At 55.4% G+C, this 18,008-nt stretch overlaps 1 protein-coding gene across 2 annotated transcripts; it reads right to left on the bottom strand.

The window, feature by feature from the left end:
* Positions 1-5: 5 nt before the first annotated feature.
* On the bottom strand, positions 6-14,137 carry LRFN1 (leucine rich repeat and fibronectin type III domain containing 1). Of its 2 annotated transcripts, none has more exons than XM_034944452.3 (5): positions 14,012-14,137; positions 11,539-11,571; positions 9,289-9,343; positions 7,138-8,580; positions 6-1,730 (listed from the first exon to the last, which is right to left on the bottom strand). In XM_034944452.3, the coding sequence occupies exons 4-5, from the start codon at positions 8,541-8,543 to the stop codon at positions 821-823; spliced, it is 2,316 nt and encodes a 771-aa protein (XP_034800343.1). In that variant the 5' UTR covers positions 8,544-8,580; positions 9,289-9,343; positions 11,539-11,571; positions 14,012-14,137; the 3' UTR covers positions 6-820. The 2 variants fall into 2 exon arrangements, with proteins under 2 accessions (XP_034800343.1, XP_003812293.1); XM_003812245.7 differs by lacking the exon at positions 14,012-14,137 and adding an exon at positions 13,709-13,930.
* Positions 14,138-18,008: the final 3,871 nt, after the last annotated feature.

Here is an 18,008-nt window from a genome sequence, read left to right on the forward strand (position 1 = left end):
GGGCCTCAGACACAGAAAAAAGTTTAATTCTGCTGCGGCGGACGGTCCCGGCTCCGGTAGGGAGGGGGATTTGGTTTTGGATTTTGTTCATGTGGGGATTTATTTGGGAGAGTCTGGTCCTTCCAGTGGGACCTGCCCGGGAGAATGAGTAAAGAGAAGAAATCAGGAGAGACAGGGAGACTAGACAAAACCAGGGAGGGCCGAGGGACAAGAGACGACAGGACAGAGAGAAAGGAGAGGCAAATAGGGAAAGACAGGCACTACAGAGAGACGACAAGAGGGCGGGATAGAGACAAACGAGGGAAACAGAGAAAGGGGGACCCCAAGCCAGACCCGACCGGACCAGGAATGTGCGTGGGGTGGGGTGGGAGGCTTTGGAGGCCGCCGCGGGACAGAATAGGATCTAGTCCAGCCAGATACAAGAAATGGGCCCCTCGCCCCGGCCCCGGGTGACGGGCTGGGGGAGGGGGCTCGTGTCTCAGTGCTGCAGTGTCGGGGGGCCCTGCCCCTCCCCGCGCTTCGCTGTGTAAGGCACCGGCTCCAGCGAGGTCCGCGAGCGCGCGGGGGGAGGGGTAGGAGGGGGGTCGAGGAGTCCGTAGGGGAAGGGAGGCCGGCAGCCGGTCCCCGAACCCCGCCCTGGGCACGGGGGCGTGGCCTCGAGCCGCAGCCCGAGGCTGCCCCGCCCCCTCCCGGGGACAAGGGCGCGTCTCCACTCTGGTCCAATGTCTTGGCGCTGCGCTTTCTCCCAGTCCCGCCCCAGCGTCCGTGCGGCTGGGCGTTTGGTCTGCGGCACCCAGGCGTCCCGGCGCCCGCCCACCGCTCACACGGTACTCTCCAGCATCCACTCGGTGCTGGTGAAGGCCAGGCGCGCCCTGGCGGAGCCCAGCCCCAGGTCTCCATCCTCCCCAGCCGCGCCCCCTCCAGCCCCGTCCAGGTGCGGCGTGGACCGGTGGCGCTTTGTCCGCCGGGCGCGGCGCGGGTAACTGTGGCTCTGGAATAGTGCCCCGTAGTCCCCGTCGAACGAATAGCGCTGCTGCGGCCTCGGCCGGGCCGCGGCTCCCCCAGGAACTAGAGCTAGAGTAGGGGGCGCCGAGGTTGGTGGCTCCAGGGCGCCGGATCGGCTCCTTCGAGGGCCCACCGCGGCCCGAGACTCCTCCCCGGAAGTTTCCTCGGATGGCAGCAGGCACAGCGAGGTGGCCGAGCCGCCCAGAGAACGTCCAAGGACCACCTCCGGCTCCGCGGATGCCGTCTCGGCCTCCATGGCCTTGGCCTCGACGGCGACGGCGGGGGCAGCCTGGGACTCCACCTCGCGCAGCGCCTCGTAACGGTCCTGGGCCGGCAGGGCCGGGGCCTGTGCCGCGCCTGTGCCTGCGCCGTTGGTCTGCGAGCACACGTGGCTGACCCGCGGGAGCGACCTGGAGCCCTTGACGCGGCGGCTGTCCCCGTCGCCATACACCTTGTAGCGGATCATGAGCAGAACGATGAAGACGAGGACCGAGGCGACGATGACGCCCCCGATGGCGATGATCATGGTGCCGCCCAAGAAATGGGCCCTCAGCGGGCGGCAGGGCGCCGGATCCCCAGCGGTGGTGAACTGCACACAGCCCACCACTCGCGTTGCCGGCAGCGCTGTGGCCCCGTCGTCGTAGACCGCCAGCACGCACAAGTCGTAGGCACGGCCCGCCGCCAGGTCATTCACCAGGAAGGTCTGACTGGTGGAGGGGATCATCCTGTAGGAGGGGGCGGGTTCAGGGCGGGGTTAGTCCCCCCGAACCACGCCCCTTCGCTTTATGCCCCGCCCATGGTGAACAGTGGGGACTAAATCCTGCTATCGAAGTCTCAGCCGCTACTGAGACAACAGCAGCAATTCAAGCCCCGTCTCCATCAACATATTCCCACCCTTTCAGGACCCCTCATCTGTATGCCCCGCCCTCAGACCCACCTCCTGGCTGTGTCCCATCACCCACTGGGACAATATATCTATCATTCATATTACCTCCTCTGCATATCCCGGCCCCTGCAGGGGAGAAGTGCTATGGCTTTTAAGCCCTGCCCTCAAGGGACATGCTCTCTCGCTATGTCTCACTCTTGCTAGGACAACTGCCATTCAAGGTCCTTCATCTAGGCATTTCTACCCCAAAACTGGGCCAACGCTACTGGCCACCTCCCCTTTTCTGCATGCCCCATTCCCCACTCAGGAGGACACTAAGGTCAGCTCACAGCGCCTGTCATATTCCTACTGGAACAATGGATGCTCTTCTAGTTCCTCTTTTATACATATTCCTGCCTTTCAGGGAAAACCATGATGCAGGTCGCTCCCCCTTATCTGCATGCAGCACCTTTGGGTAAAACATCTAGCTTTGGCCGGCTGCAGTGGCTCACGCCTGTAATCCCAACACTTTGGAAGGCTAAGGGTGGATCACCTGAGGTTAGGAGTTCAAGACTGGCCTGGCCAACATGGTAACCCTGTCTCTATTAAAAATACAAAAATTAGCCAGGCGTGGTGGCAGGCACCTGTAATCCTAGCTACTCGGGAGGCTGAGGCAGGAAAATCGCTTGAACCCAGGAGGTGGAGGTTGCAGTGAGCCGAGACCACATCATTGCACTCTAGCCTGGGCTACAAGACCGCAAGACCGAGACTCTGTCTCAAAAAACAAACAAACCAAAAAAAAAAAAAAAAAAAAACCCATCTAGCTTCGTCTATGTCCTGGAACAGTTTCCAAGTCCCTTAACTACATGTTCCCTGACATTGCTACAGGCCATTCCCCAACCAAATGAAATGTGGCTTCCAGGCACACCCCACAATGGCCCACTAAGGATGGTTCCCCTACTGTGTATAGCCAACATCCAGACTGCAGGCCCTGCTCCTTGTCCAGATATTAAAGGCAACCACCTCATATGTTCATGTGCCACCAGAAGTCACCAAATCACGCTACCAGGTAAGTTTCTTCCGTAAAGGGGTCAAACGTAGCCAAGCACACACCATACTCCTTTCTTGCTGTAGGCCCCTCCCCTCGAATGAAGACTAGTGTGGAGAAGTGGTTAAGATGACAAAGGCTGGGGGCCAGATTGCCCGGGTTTGAGTCTCTCCTCTGCCACTTGCTTGCTCTGTGACCTCAGGCAAGTTTCTCTTTTGTTTCATTTTGTTTTGTTTGAGACAGACTCTTGCTGTGTCACCCAGGCTGGAGTACAATGACGCGATCTCGGCTCACTGCAATCTCTGCCTTCCGGGTTCAAGTGATTCTCCTGCCTCAGCCTCCCGGGCAGCTGAGATTACAGGCACCCACCACCACACCTGGCTAATTTTTGTATTTTTAGTAGAGATGGGGTTTCGCCATGTTGGCCAAGCTGGTCTCAAACTTCTGACCTCAGGTGATCCATCTGCCTCGATCTCCCAAAGTGCTGGGATTACAGTCATGAACCACCACGCCCAGCGAACTTCGCCAAGTTTCTTAACCTCCCTGTGTCTCATTTTCCCCAAATGGGGATGATAATAATTCCTACATCATAGAGATGGTGTGAGGAATGAATGAGTTAACACAGCCAGGACCTGGCACTTAATGATATCATCATTAGCTTGCATCACGCCTCGTGTTGGCCAGTAACCCTTGCTGTGGCTCACACTATCCAGCCCATTGCATTCCTCCCATCTATAAGATCTACCCCTCTGGAGGGCCATTCCTGCTAGGCCTTGGCCCTCTTCTGTTGAGCACATCCTTTCCACACTGTGAGCCATGTCCAGCCTCAGCTAAACCTGGACTGCCCGTTCCACATTGATTGGCATGGCCAGGATGCAACCTCACAAGCTCTCTTCTCCAGCAAAGACTCTTGGTGGGTCCCGGGAGACAAGGACTGCCCCTTCCTCTTCGTGGGAACATGCAGAACAAGCTCCACCCCCTCTGACAGGCCACATCCCCACCTCCGAAGGCCTGCTTATCTCTCCGATGCTTCCGCTTCCCCTCCAGCACAGCCACCTTCTGGCCCTGAAGCTCCACCTCTGTCATCCCACCTCCAGGAGGTTCTCCCACTACCAAGAGCCACCCTCCCACCAAAAGACTTCCAATCAGAGCCCCATCCCTTCATAAAGGTCCACCCACTTCTCCAACTCCACTCTACCCACCCCTGACTGCCATTTCAAAGACCACTGCCACCCACCCCAGCCACCCTCGGCTGCCCTGGCTTTAAGCCTTCCTCCTCCTCTCTTCATCTCTCCTCTCCAGAGCCCTGGATTCCACTTGCTCCTTCCCCTAAATAGCCAGTTGCTAGGGGCTTCCCCCACCCCTTTTCAAGGACAGAGGCTGGCTCCTTAAGAAAGCTTCAGCCCAAGTGTCTCTAATTGGCTGCAGAATCAAAGCAAGCAGCTAAGCAGGCTTCTGGTTGGCTGCCACCTCCGCCCATGACAGCGTGAGGAAGTTAACCCCTGCGGCACCATAGCATAGGAATCTGCAATGGGGGTTGGAGAACTGGAACTGGGGCCCTACAGGGAAGAGAAGAGTCCCAGGGTCTGTTGCCCAGCTGGGGACAGGGAGCCATCAACATCTGCATCCATGCAGGGTCTGGGGGCTTGTGAACCTCCCCCACCCCACCATGTGGTGGCCATGGCTCAGAGCAAAGGAAAGAGAGGGACAGAGAAGTGGAGAGTCACAGAAGCTCAGAATTATTTACAGAAATATATTATCCATCTCCCTTCCAAGCAGTGGGTGCCCAACAAATGTGTGTCAGTGTATAAAGGACAGCTTTGCTACTTTCTGTGTGACCTTGGGCAAGTGACATCCCCCACTGAACCTCAGTTTTTCTGTCTTTGAAATGGAGAGGGGGTCATCACGCCTTCATAGCGGAGCTGGGAAGATCAAATGAAGTAGCAAGCTTGGAAGTTCGTTGTGAAGGTTTGTGTTTTGTTCATTTGTTTGTCCTCATGTTTGTAAGGCTGGGCCAGGATCTAACCTATCTTAGTAGGCCCAGGGCCCAGCACAAGATGGGCACACAGTAGGCATCTACTCAGTGTTTGGGACCAGAATCAAAAAGAGAGGGAAATGAGGAAGACAGAGACAAAAGAAAAGGGAGGCTTTTTTTTTTTTTTTTTTTTTTTTTTTTTCCAGAGGGAGTCTCGCTCTGTCGCCCAGGCTGGAGTCCAATGGCGCAATCTCCGCTCACTGCAACCTCCGCCTCCCAGGTTCAAGCGATTCTCCTGCCTCAGCCTCCTGAGTAGCTGGGATTACAGGCACGTGCCACCACATCTGCCTAATTTTTGTATTTTCCGTAGAGACAGGGTTTCACCATGTTGGCCAGGCTGGTCTTGAACTCCTGACCTCAAGTGATCTGCCCGCCTCAGCCTCCCAAAGTGCTAGGATTATAGGCATGAGCCATCGCGCCTGGCCCAGAGGCATTTTTTTCATTCAACCAACACTGGGAAAGCACCTACTATGTGCCACGCCTATGGCCAAGAAAACACTGGAAAGGTAGAGATGGAGGCCAAGAGGCAGGTTTCTCAGTGAAGATCTGACAGCCAGGAGCTGGGGCTCTCCACAGGTAGGGAAACAGCTCCAGCCCCGCTGGCATCTCCAGGTGAAGCCAAGCAGATGACTGAAGCATTTAACTGGTGCTCTACAATGTGCATGAGGGAGGCAGAGCTAGAAGGAGAGACATCCATGTGGCAAACTACCATTTATCAAGTGCCCACTGTGTGCCAATTCTGTGGCAGAGAGCCATACTAAAAAACTACCAAGATGGGCCAGGTGCAGCGGCTCACACCTGTAATCCCAGCACTTTGGGAGGCCAAGGCAGGAGGATCACTTTAGCTCAGGAGTTCAAGACCTGGCTGGGCAATATAGCAAGACCTCGTCTCTACTAAAAATTTTTTTAAATTAGCCCAGTGTGGTGGTGCACACCTATAGTCCCAGCTACTCTCAGGAGGTAGGAGGATTGCTTGGAGCCCAAAAGTTTGAGGCTGCAGTGAGCTATGATCATACCACTGCACTCCAGCCTGGGGTGACAGAGCAAGACCCTGCCAAAAAAAAAAAAGAAAAAGAAAAAAAAACTACTGAGATGGAGAGACATGGCAAGGCCAGGACTGCAACTCATAGTGTACTATGGACCACGACCTACTGGGCTATAAGCTCCCTGAGGACAGGGTCTGGGTGGTTTCCCTGTGTCCCCAGCACCCAGCTCAGGAGTTTGCACAAAGCAGGGGCTCTGTGCCTAACGAGGGCAGAGAAGGTAGAGACAGACAGAGAGGTGAAAGGAGAAATAAGGAGGCGATGGGAGAAAATAACTCTTTTTAAAAAATGTCTGTTGACACCGTATGGTCTGTCCCCACCAGGGCAATGGCTTCAAACCCAAGTGAGGGTGGAAATAACATATTTTTCTCATACGTTTTGTTTTCTGTTTCTGTAATGTACCCAATGTATTGGTTCAGTAGTACTGGTATATAATTTATAAATATAAATGTCGCTGTAGGCTAGGCGCGGTGGCTCACACCTGTAATCCCAGCAATTTAGGAGGCCAAGGCAGGCGGATCACTTGAGGTCAGGAGTTCAAGACCAGCCTGCCCAACATGGTAAAATCCTGTCTCTACTAAAAATACAAAACTTAGCTGGGTGTGTTGGTGGGTATCTGTAATCCCAGCTACTTGGGAGGCTGAGGGACGAGATTCGCTTGAACCCGGGAGGCGGAGGGTTTCAGTGAGCTGAGTTCGTGCCACTGCACTCCAGCCTGGGCAATAGAGTAAGGCTCAGTCTCAAAACAAACAAATAAATAAATGTCACTGTAAATGTGTGTGTGTATTTCATGCTCCAAAATGTTTAACTGAAGAGGTGCACAGTCAGATTGTTGTGGGGAGCAGTGATATCGACCATGAGCCCCATAAGGGCAGGGTTCATGCTGAGCTCAGTCACTGTTAGGACTCCAGTGCCCAGCCCTGGTCGGGTTCATGTAGGTGCTCAGCGAATATTTTCTATAAGCATGAAAAACAGAGACAGTGAGAAATAGAGAGAGGAGACAGGGCAAAGGAGGGCGGGAACAGCTCTCACAGCCATCTAGAACCCTGGCTGAGCAAGAAGGCCAAGGGAATGGGCAGGTGGGAGGGAGGGTCCCCCTGGGCTTGGGAGGAGGCCCTGGGACTGCAGCACCCGCACCCACCTGTAGACGAGGGAGTCATCAACGGAACTGTTGTACTGAACCTGGTACATGCGTATTCCGGGCACAGGCCTCTGGGCTGGCCAGCGGATGAGCACGGAGTTCGAGGTGAGCTCGGCTGCCACGAGCCGACGCTCAGCCGCAGAATCGTTGGCACCTGGTCTGCCCGGCGTGGCGATGTCAGAGGAGCCGGGCTCGGTGAGAGGCGGCGGGGCAGCCGGCGGGGGTGCCATCAGAGGCAGAGGTACCACGCACACCTCCACGGGCGCCGTCGCTTCCCCAGCGGCATTGGAGGCGATACAAGTGAAGGTGCCACTGTCCCTCAAGGTGGTGATGGTCACATCCAGCGTCCCGTCCCCCCGGACCCGGGTCCGGCTGGAGTTCCCCAGCAGCCGCCCATCAGGTGCCACCCAGTGCACCACCGGCTCGGGGTCACCCACCGCTCGGCAGCGCAGGCTCACCGCCTGGCCTTCCACCACCAGGGCCCGGCCCCCCGCCTGCCGTGTGATCAGCGGGGGCTCACACAGGAACTCCTCCTCGGGGATGGACCAGAAGTAGCGGTCGGTGAGGTGTTCGGGCGTGGCGCAGGTCTCTAAGTCGTCCTCGCGGGTCAGCCGCCGCAGCCAGAGCAGCTCGCAGTTGCAGTGCAGGGGGTTGCCGCCGAAGCTGACGGTCAGCGGGGTGGGCGGCTTGGGCCCGGTGCCCTGCGACCTCAGGAAGAGCCCGTCGGGCGGGAGTTTATGCAGGCGGTTGGAGGTCATGTCCAGACGGACCAGCTTGTGAAGCTGCACGAAGGTCCCCTCCGCGATGTGGTCGATGAGGTTGTGGTCCAGCGTGAGGGTGTTTAGGTTCACCATCTGGCCCACCGCCTCCCACGGCAGGGCCTCCAGGTTGTTGTAGGACAGATCCAGGTCCTCCACGGTGGACAGGAAGGCGTCAAAGGCCGCCGACTCCACCCGGCGGATCTGGTTGTTTCCAAGGATCAGGTGGCGGAGGTTGCCCAGGCCGCGGAGCTGGTCGCCGCGCACCTCCGCCAGGCGGTTGCTGTCCAGGTGCAGGGCCCGGAGGGCACGCAGGTCGGCGAAGGCGCCAGCTGCCACCTGGCCGATGGTGTTCCGGGAGAGAGTGAGGTGCACCAGGCTGGTCATGTTGGCGAAGTCTCGGCGGCGCACGGCGGCGATGAAGTTGTCGGTGAGCCGCAGCTCCACCACGCGCCGGTCGATGGCGGGCGGCACAAAGAGCAAGCCGGTCTTGGCGCACAGCATTGTCAGTGTGGGCGCCACGTTCTGGCAGATGCAGCGGCCAGGGCAGGGCTGGCCACGAGATGCCCCCGCCCAGAGCAGCAGCAGAAAGGGCAGGGCAGCGGGCGGCGGCGAGAGGAGGGCCGAGGAGAAGGGTCCTGGAGCCATGGTGCAGTGGGAAGGCAGGAGGGGTGGGAGGTGAGACCTGCCGGGGAAGGAGCCGGTTACCCAGGCGTGGGACTTGGCCGCCATGGGATGTCCTGCTACCAGTCAGGCCTGGATCCCTCCCCTACCGCCTATAGCTGGGTTCCATAGGATGGTGAGAGGAAGCCACTATCCGCTATTAACAACAGATTACAACACTTCCATGCTGGGCACAGTGGCTCACGCCTGTAATCCCAGCACTTTGGGAGGCCGAAGCAGGCGGATCACCTGAGGTCAGGAGTTCAAGACCAGCCTGGCCAACATGGTGAAACCCCGTCTCTACTAAAAATACAAAAATTAGCTGGGCATGGTGGTGGGCGCCTGTAATCCCAGCTACTTGGGAGGCTGAAGCACGAGAATCGCTTGAACCAGGGAGGTGGAGGTTGCAGTGAGCCGAGATCACACCATTGCAATCCAGTCTGGGCGACAGAGCAAGACTCCATCTTAAAACATAAATAAAAATAAAAATATCTCTATACTGGTTGATAGAATACCCCTGTCCCTACTTGCGTGTCCCACCCTCACCTCTGCCCCTCCTGTAGTAGCTCCCAAACCTCTCATGATCTCCCAACCAAAGGGGTGACACCTGGCCCAACCTGGGCCCTCCAGTACCCACTAAATTGTCTAAAAAATCACTGTTAACTATGGTTTAAGGCCCTGGCTGTCCAAGCCATACTCCCTAGCTCCAAATCCCAGCTCTGATACTTACTAGCTGTGTGACCTCCAGCAAGTATCTGAACCTCTCTGATTCTCGGTTTCTTCATCTGTAAAAGGGAGATAGAAACAGGCCTTACTTCTGTGAGGATTAAATGTATTGATGAACATAGCATACTTAGAATAGTGCCAGGCATATAAAATGTGCTTATTACATGTTAGCAATCATCATCATGATCATCAAGTGCTTAATATGTACCAGGCATAGAACAGTGCCCTATTATTGGGAGTAAGTACTTTGAAATCAAACAGACTCAGGTTCAAATCCTGGTTCCCCTTTTGCTAGCTCTGTGACCCCCAAGCCAAGATTTCCCCTAGCTAGGCTGTAATTTCTTAATCTGTAAATTGGGATGATAATTGTACCATCTTCATTCATGTACCACCGACCATGCCTGGCATACAGTAAGTACTCAATAAATGTTAAGGGTTTCCCCCCTCCCGCCTCTGGCATTGGCAGGGAGAGTGTGAAAGTGGGAGGGACTGAGAAAAACACATCAGAGTCTTCCAGTTCAGCCTCAGGAAGTCCTTCTCTGAGGTCTGGTTTCATCCTGGGCTCAGTTGAGCTCCCAAGCAGGGCAGACTTTCATGCTCACATCTTTGGGTACACACAACACACACACACACACACTCACACACTCACACACTCACGCTATGTCTCTGCTCCAGGCAAAACCTTCCGGCAGGGATTCCCCCTGCGGCGGCTGCAGCCCACGACATGTCAGTTCCCATCACAACACAGGGTGGGCGGGGGGTGAAGAGGAAAGGATGGGAAGGGGGCGTCCCTAAAACTGTTTTCACCCCACCCTGCCCTGTACCCTAGCCCCTGCTGGCCTACCTCCCAGGAATCTGTGTTTGGGGCTACGGCCTTAGGTGGCTTTGATCTTCCTGCCAGTGGGGAGGGGGCCTGGGACAGAGACCAGGAAAGTCAGAGACAAGAGGTGAAGAGAGACAGGGAGAGACCAGGGGGAGGGAGAAGTGGACTGGCAAAGAGAGAGAGACAGATTGGGAGAGAAACAGAGAGACAAAAAGATGAGTCTGAAAGGAAGGTGAACAGACAGAAAACTGAGAGTGAAGAATGAGACACAGAAAAGAGAGAGACACAGAAAAAAGAAAGACACAGAGATGGAGAGAAAAATAGAGACAGTATTAGAGAGAAAAAGACAGAGGAGGAAAGAGACAGAGAGTAAGGGAGACAATGACCGGGCTGAAGGCGGAAAAAGAGGCCGGATCGGGGTGTCCTACCATCTCTGAGTTCACCCCAAATCTGTCCTTCACTCCCTCTAGATCACTACTCTACAATGTACTGGAAACCCTGGCTTAGAAAGGGGGACTCCAGAATTAGGAGCCTGAGTCTGCCCCTGCTTGGCTATGGGGTCTTCAGGGCTCAGAATCCCAGTCTATGAAACAGAAGTCCAGAGCCTCGCCTCCGACAGCTGGGGTAGGACTCAAATGGAGGGAATAATAATAGCAATGGAAATAGCTAACATTTATGGAGAGTGGTGCAGCACTGCAGGACAGAATCCGCCCTACTGCCTGGGTTCAGACCTCACCTCCCCACTGTGTGACTTTAATCAAGTGACTTCCCCTCTCTGTGCCTCGGTGTGCTCATCTGTCAAATGGGAATAATAATGGCACCCACCTCATAAGGTTGCTATGAGGATTTAATGAGATAATATTTTATGACATGCTTAGAATAGTTCCTGACAAAGTAAACACTATATACATGTGAGCTGCTGCTATTATCATTATTATTATTACTATTATTATTACTAATTTATTATTTTCTCCAGCTTTCTCAGCCACCAGGAGGTCAGGCTTTCGGGAGATCTTCCCACACCCATGCACACGCACATACAAAATGGGCAAACATATTCATTCAACCCTCTAAATGCAGGGGTCATTTCATATCTTGACATATTCTTGTATCCTTTACTGATATCATGAGGAAACCTTGCTTTCCCAAACACCTTAACCATCCTGAGAATGAATGTCTCTTGGCCTGAAACCCCCCACCTGCTCCCCAGAGCCACCTGGCCACCACAAGCCCTCACCCAACTTTGATGTTCCTGACCTTGTCACCACTCCCCAGCCTTGGACAGAGTGGTGGGCAACTGGTCCTTCAGGAAACTGTCATCCCCTGAACTGAAATCCATGCGAGGCAGGGTTCCAGACCCCCAGCTGGCTGACAGCAAGCCCCATCACCCCCCATGTCTCTCTCTCTCTGAAGCCTTACGGCTCTACTCACCTCTCTTCAGGGAGTCAGGGCCTGGGCCAGCACCTGCAAAGGAACAGAACCACCTTGTTAGCATCGTTCTGGCTCTTCTCTGTGCACCAGATCTTGCCTTGGAGACCATCCCGGCCAAGGAAGTCCCTGGTGTGATCACGCTCTCAGTCCTCCTGTGGCGGGTTTTGCATAGTCTCACAGGAACCCAGAAGTCCTCTCTGGAATCCTAGATTAGGCCTCAGGGTTGTTCACCCTCCAAAGCCCAGGAGTCAAGGACTTTAGCCCTTTGTCCTCTGGGGTTTCAGGAGCCAAGAACCCCAGCCCCCTCTTCCCTCTGACCCAAGAGTCCAGACCAGACCTCTGGCCCTCCGTTAGAACCCAAGAGTTTACATCCCAGCCCCTCAACTCCAAAGTCCTGAACGGTACCAAGAGCTGGGGAAGGGCCAAAGTTTCCCATCCTTGCCATGATACTATTGCCCACACCAACATGTGTGTCCATGTCAGAACCCACGCAAGCCCACAACCCCAGTCTCTACATCTGGATTTCTATGAACATAGCAACATGATCTGTGTGCCCTCCACCCTCTATGGGCACTTGGCCTGGCATATGGACACACTGTGTCCAGGGACCCCAGGCAGGACCCCAGTATACCAGAGGTCATGCCACATGGGCCTCAAACCCACTGAACCCAAGAGTAGGGACAGCCTTGTGCCAGGGCACAGACACTTGTGTCCTTCACATACATGTCTGAACATACACAACTCCCAGAGACCAACACCAAAACACAAACAGACTCACAACATAGATGGATACATACCCTCAAGGTTGACACACCTGCATGCAACAACACATGTACAACACTGACTCTGCCATGCAAGTTCACACACACAAATGCACAGATACAACAGAGAAACTCATGTGCCCCCTAACAGACAACCAGGTACATGCATTTACAACAGATCTACCTTGCACACTCACCAGCACACAGGGGCACACACATCTAACAAACACACACACACCTGTGCAAACATACACAAGTGCACACTCTTAAATGCCCAGACACACTCATACTTCACACATCTCCATGTTGCAAAGTTGATACAGCATCACGCCAACAGATACATACCTCACACACACACACACACACACACACAAAACCACAAGCATACAGATACGAGGCTGATCCACACTGGAACACGCACACAGGCACAAAAAGATCCACCTTTGCAGACACGCCAAGATGTTCACTCATAACAGACACATGCTCACACAACAGTCCTGTGATTTACACACTTCCAAATGCATAGAAAATACTGAACCACAGTAGCACAGTCAGTAGACAGGCCCAGATTCACACTCACACAGTCTTGGACACACATTCCTCCCAGCCCTGAGGCACCCCCCCACCACCCCACCTACTTACTTCCCAGGCCCAAGAAATCCTAACATCCCTGCAGCACATTCAGCATCGTGCCCTCCACACCCCCAAAAAACCAGGGCACAAGCCAGGCCAGAGGTCAGAGTTCAGCAGGTGGAAACTCAAGAGGATTTGGGGGTTTGAGTCCTAGATCACGGTTTCAAGGAGATCCTCCCACCAGCAGCCCCAAAGGTTCCCCAGCCTGGCCATCAGGATGGAGGTAACTCTGGCTCCGTCTGCAGATGTCTGGCCGGTGGGGGAATTAGGGTGGAGTGGGTGGGGAAGGGCCGGGTCTTCGCCCCCCAACCCCCACCTCAGGGCCCATCTGTCCACTTCTCGGCCTCTCATCCCCCCTCCATCTGTCCACCTCCTGGCCGCCCATCCCCCCCCCCGCAACCACCGGGAAGGGGAAGACATGGCCGCTTCCCCCAGGACCGCTAAGGACCCCCCAGTTGACATGGACCGAGGGAGCGGCGAACTCCCCTCCCCCAAATCCACACCGAGGCCTGGACCCACAAGGCGCCGAGCCTCAGCCCCCAAGCCAGCAACCTGCCGTGGACTCACAGATATACACCCTCGGAGACATACAACCCGCAGACACACACACACACACACACACACACACAAATGGACACCCGAGCGGGCACACCCGGCTCCACAGACCCGGGGATGGACATCCAACCCGTACACAAACACCCAGAGCAGCTAGTCGCGCACGCACACGGGCTTGGGGGGGACCCACACCTGGGCACACAACCCACGCACACACACACCTGCACACAGCCCCTCCGATGGGCGCGCGACAGCGCCCAGACACACAGCCGGAGGGGCGGCCGCTCGGGGGGACACGCGTGCACAGCCGGACACGCCGGCCGGGCTCGACACCCCGCGCACACCCGATGGCCACACGGGCAGGGCGCCGCACACGCCGGCACCGGGCACACACAGGGCCGCGCGGGCGCACGCCGGGCCCGCCGCAGCGCCGCGGACACACACTCGCACGCTCGCACGCTCACACCCGCGCACACACCCGCGCCCCCGCCCGCCGCTCCCGGGCCTCTGCGGGCCGCGCTCACCCAGCCCGGGGGGGCCCCGGGCCCGGCCCCGCCGCCGCCGCCTCGCTCCGCGCCATGGTGGGGGGAGGGCCGGGGGAGGGGGCGCGGTGCCGCGGGGCCGCCTCCCTCCCGCCTCCCGCCCTCCCTCCCGAGCCGCCGCCGAGCTCCGCCCTCCGCGCCGCCCGCCGCCACCGCCGCCGCAAGGGGGGAGGGGGCGCCGACTGGTGGGGGCGGCCGGGCGGGGCGGTCGCACACCCGGGATCCCCGCCCCGAACCTGCCGCAGACCCCTCTCCACTGCCGAGCCGCCGCGGGCCCGCCCCCGACCCTTCCCCAGCCCCACCCCCAGCCCCGCCGGCCTCCCCCGAGACCCCCCCCAGACCACGCCCCAACTGGCCTAGGGACCCCGAATCTCCCTACAGAGACCTCCCATCACGTCCTAATACCCAGGGGGACCTCGGATCAGGCCTCACCTCTTTTGGGAACCCAGGCGATGTTCTAGGGCCACCCAGGACCACAAATCATGCCCTGCTCTCCTGCTTGACCTCAGACTATGACCCACACACTGTCAGGAACCCCAGACCATGCCCCCAAACCCAGAAGAATCCCAGATCATATCCCAGCATCCAAGGGGATCCAGACCACCCCACCAGCAACCCTAAATCATATCCCAACATTCAGATAGACCCTCAGACCACACCCCTTCCCTCACGGACCCCAAATCATACCCTAACATCGGGGGAGACTTCAGACCATATGTCAGCCAAATCCCAGATGGTGCCTGACTCCCTTTGGGGACCCAAACCACATTCTACAGCCACCAGAACCACAAATCATATTCCACTCCTTCTTGGGGACCCCCAGCCATGTCCTTCTACCCTCAAGGACCCTAACCCATTCCCTTACCCCCAGTATGAACTCCAAACCATGCCTAACTTCTAGGGGGCCCTAAAATGTCTCTTATCCCTATGGAAGACCCTTAAACTTTCCCCATGAACCCCATTAGACCCCAAACCATCTTCCACCCCTTTGACCTTACACCTTTCTCTCTCCTTCTCCTCCAAGACATCCTTTGGTTTCCAAAACTCCCCAATTAGCCCCAATTTTTTCCCACCCCCTACTAGTCCTGCCCACTTGAGGACCCTGCCTCCTTCTTGCTCCAATTCTTTCTCTTGGACCCTGAAAGTCCCCCCTCCCTGTGACTTCCATAGAGCCCAGAATGCCTTGCTCCTTCCTAGTTCAGACCCCTTTGCCCATCCCCTGTCCCATAGCTGAACCCCACCCCTTCCCTCAAACCCCACTGAGTATCTCAGGCCACTCTCCTTCTCTTTCTGAGATATTCACAGGGTCCCTAAACCCAGCAACTTCTCCCCTAAAAATCTGTGTTGTTTCATGCAGTGCCCCAGATTCCTGGGGTCTCAACCCTTCTCGTTTTGGATCCCACTGTACAGAGGTCCTCCTCTAAACCCCTTTCCTAATTTTTTTTTTTTTTTTTAGACAAAGTCTCACTCTGTCGCCCAGGCTGGAGTAGGGTGGCACGATCTCGGCTCACTGCAATCTGCACGATCTCGGCTCACTGCAACCTCCACCTCCCAGGTTCAAGCAATTCTCCTGCCTCAGCCTCCCTAGTAGCTGGGATTACAGGTGTGCGCCACCACGCCCGGCTAATTTTTCTTTTCTTTTTCTTTTTTCTTTTTTTTTTTTTTTTGAGACAGAGTCTTGCTCTGTTGCCCAGGCTGGAGTGCACTGGCATGGTCTCCGCTCACCGCAACCTCTGCTTCCCGGGTTCAAGCAATTCTCCTGCCTCAGCCTTCCGAGTAGCTGGGACTACAGGCATGTCCCACCATGCCTGGCTACTTTTTGTGTTTTTAGTGGAGACAGGGTTTTGTCATGTTGGCCAGGCTGGTCTCGAACTCTTGGCCTCAAGTGATCCGCCCGCCTCAGCCTCCCAAAGTGCTGGGATTACAGGCATGAGCCACCGCACCCAGTCTAATTTTTCTTTCTTTCTTTTTTTTTTTTTATTTGTTTGTTTTTGAGTCAGAGTCTCACTCCATCACCCAGGCAGGAGTGCACTGGTGTGATCACAGCTCACTGCAGCCTGGACCTCCCGGGCTCAAGTGTTCCTCCCATCTCAGCCTCCTCAGTAGCTGTTTTGTTTTTGGTTTTGTTTTAGTTTTTTTATAAATGGAGTCTCACTATGTTGCCCAGGCTGGTCTTGAACTCCTGACCACGGTGGTCATGAGCTACTGTGCCTGGCCTAAATTATTTACATGAAGCCCACCCTATCCCCCAGATCAAGCTCAGCTCTGCAGATAACTCCTTCTGGTGAACCGTAACCCCAAGCGCAACTCTGAGATGTCCCTGGGGACACTCACAATCCCCCTATTCTCCAGACTCCACCCTTCATCGCCACCACCCAGGCAGCATCCCCACCTCCCACCGTGGTTGCTAGCGCTCCCTGCTGGAGCGTGGGGGTAGGAATAACAACAACAACACAAGTGAACACATATACAGCACTATTTATGTGCCAGAAATGATTCTAAGGGTTTCACATCTATCACTTCATTCAATCTACACAACAGCCAAATGAAGAGGTCCTATTACCATCCTCATTTTATGGATAAGGGAAATAGAGGCACAGAGAGGTTTGGTCACTTGCCCAAGGTCACACAGATAGTATGTGGCAGAACAGGGTAGGGGTGATGGGGAAAGAGGGTGAGGGTAGGCCTGGGCTGGACAGGAGTAGAAAAGAGAGGGAGAGAAAAAAAAGATAATAATAAGAGAGACAGATGGAAGAAGAAAGAAGCTGAAACCGAGGGAGATATGCCTTATTCATAGAGCCAATCTGGCCCTGTGAGCTCTGGTCCCAGCTGACCCTATTTCCAACGACTCTCCTCTTCTCTTCTCTTCCAGCTTCTTCTTCTTCTTTTTTTTTTTTCTTTTTTTTTTTAGAAATGGGGGTCTCACTATGTTGCCCAGGCTGGTCTGGAACTCCTGGGCTCAAGTGATCCTCCTGCCTCAGCCTCCCAAAGTGCTGGGTTTACAGGCATGCACCACCACTCCTGGCCCCTCTTTCAGTTTTAACAATGACTTTTCTTTTCTTTTTTGAGACAGGGCCTCACTCTGTCACCCAGGCTGGAGTGCAGTGGCATGATCTCGGCTTACTGCAACCTCTGCCTCCCAGGCTCAAGCGATTCTCCTACCTCAGCCTGAGTAGCTGGGACCACAGGCGCCCACCACCACACCCGGCTAATTTTTGTATTTTTAGTAGAGACAGGGTTTTGCCATGTTGGTCAAGCTGGTCTCGAACTCCTGACCTCAAGTGATCCGCCCACCTCAGTCTCCCAAAGTGCTGGGATTACAGGTGTGAGCCACCGCATCCGACCCCTTGTTCAGCTTCTACGATGACTTTCCTATTCCTCCAACACACCAGCCCACAGCAGCAGCCCCTGAGCATATGCACTCTTCTCCCCTTTCCATGGCTGCCGGTTCTTTCTTTTCATGATGGTCTTAAATGTAATCTCTTCAAAGAGACCTTCCTTTTCCATCCCCAATTTACCATCCCTACCTGGGCCCCCAACCAGCGTTCTGATGTTACTTTGAAATAGAAGAAGAAGGAGAAGGAGAGAAGAAAGGAAGAGGAAGAAGAAGGAGGAGGAGGAGGAGGGGAGGAAGAGGAGGAGGAAGAAGAGAAAAGAAAAGAGAGAAGAAAAGAAAGGAAGAGGAAGAAGAAGGAGGAGGAGGAAGAAGAGGAGGAAGAAGAGGAAGAGGAGGGGAAGGAGGAGGAAGAAGGGTGGCTGGATGGATAGATGATGAAGTAGTACATTGACGTGTCCGTGGTGGCATCTAAGTGATGGGTATATGAGTGTTCACTATAAAATTATTTCAACTCAGGCTGGGCGTGGTGGCTCACATCTGCAATCTCAGCATTTTGGGAGGCCGAGGAGGGAGGATCAGTTGAGCCCAGGAGTTCAAGACCAGCCGGGCAACATAGCGAGACCCCATCTCTAATAAACTTTT

This window comes from Pan paniscus, chromosome 20, assembly GCF_029289425.2.
Source record: "Pan paniscus chromosome 20, NHGRI_mPanPan1-v2.0_pri, whole genome shotgun sequence".
Taxonomy (NCBI): domain Eukaryota; kingdom Metazoa; phylum Chordata; class Mammalia; order Primates; family Hominidae; genus Pan; species Pan paniscus.

Coding starts and splice junctions, on each gene's coding strand:
- LRFN1 (XM_034944452.3), bottom strand. CDS start 8,543: ATGGCTCCAGGACCCTTCTCCTCGGCCCTCCTCTCGCCGCCGCCCGCT. Junction 1,731..7,137: donor GATGACTCCCTCGTCTACAG/GTGGGTGCGGGT, acceptor CCCCTCCTACAG/GATGATCCCCTCCACCAGTC.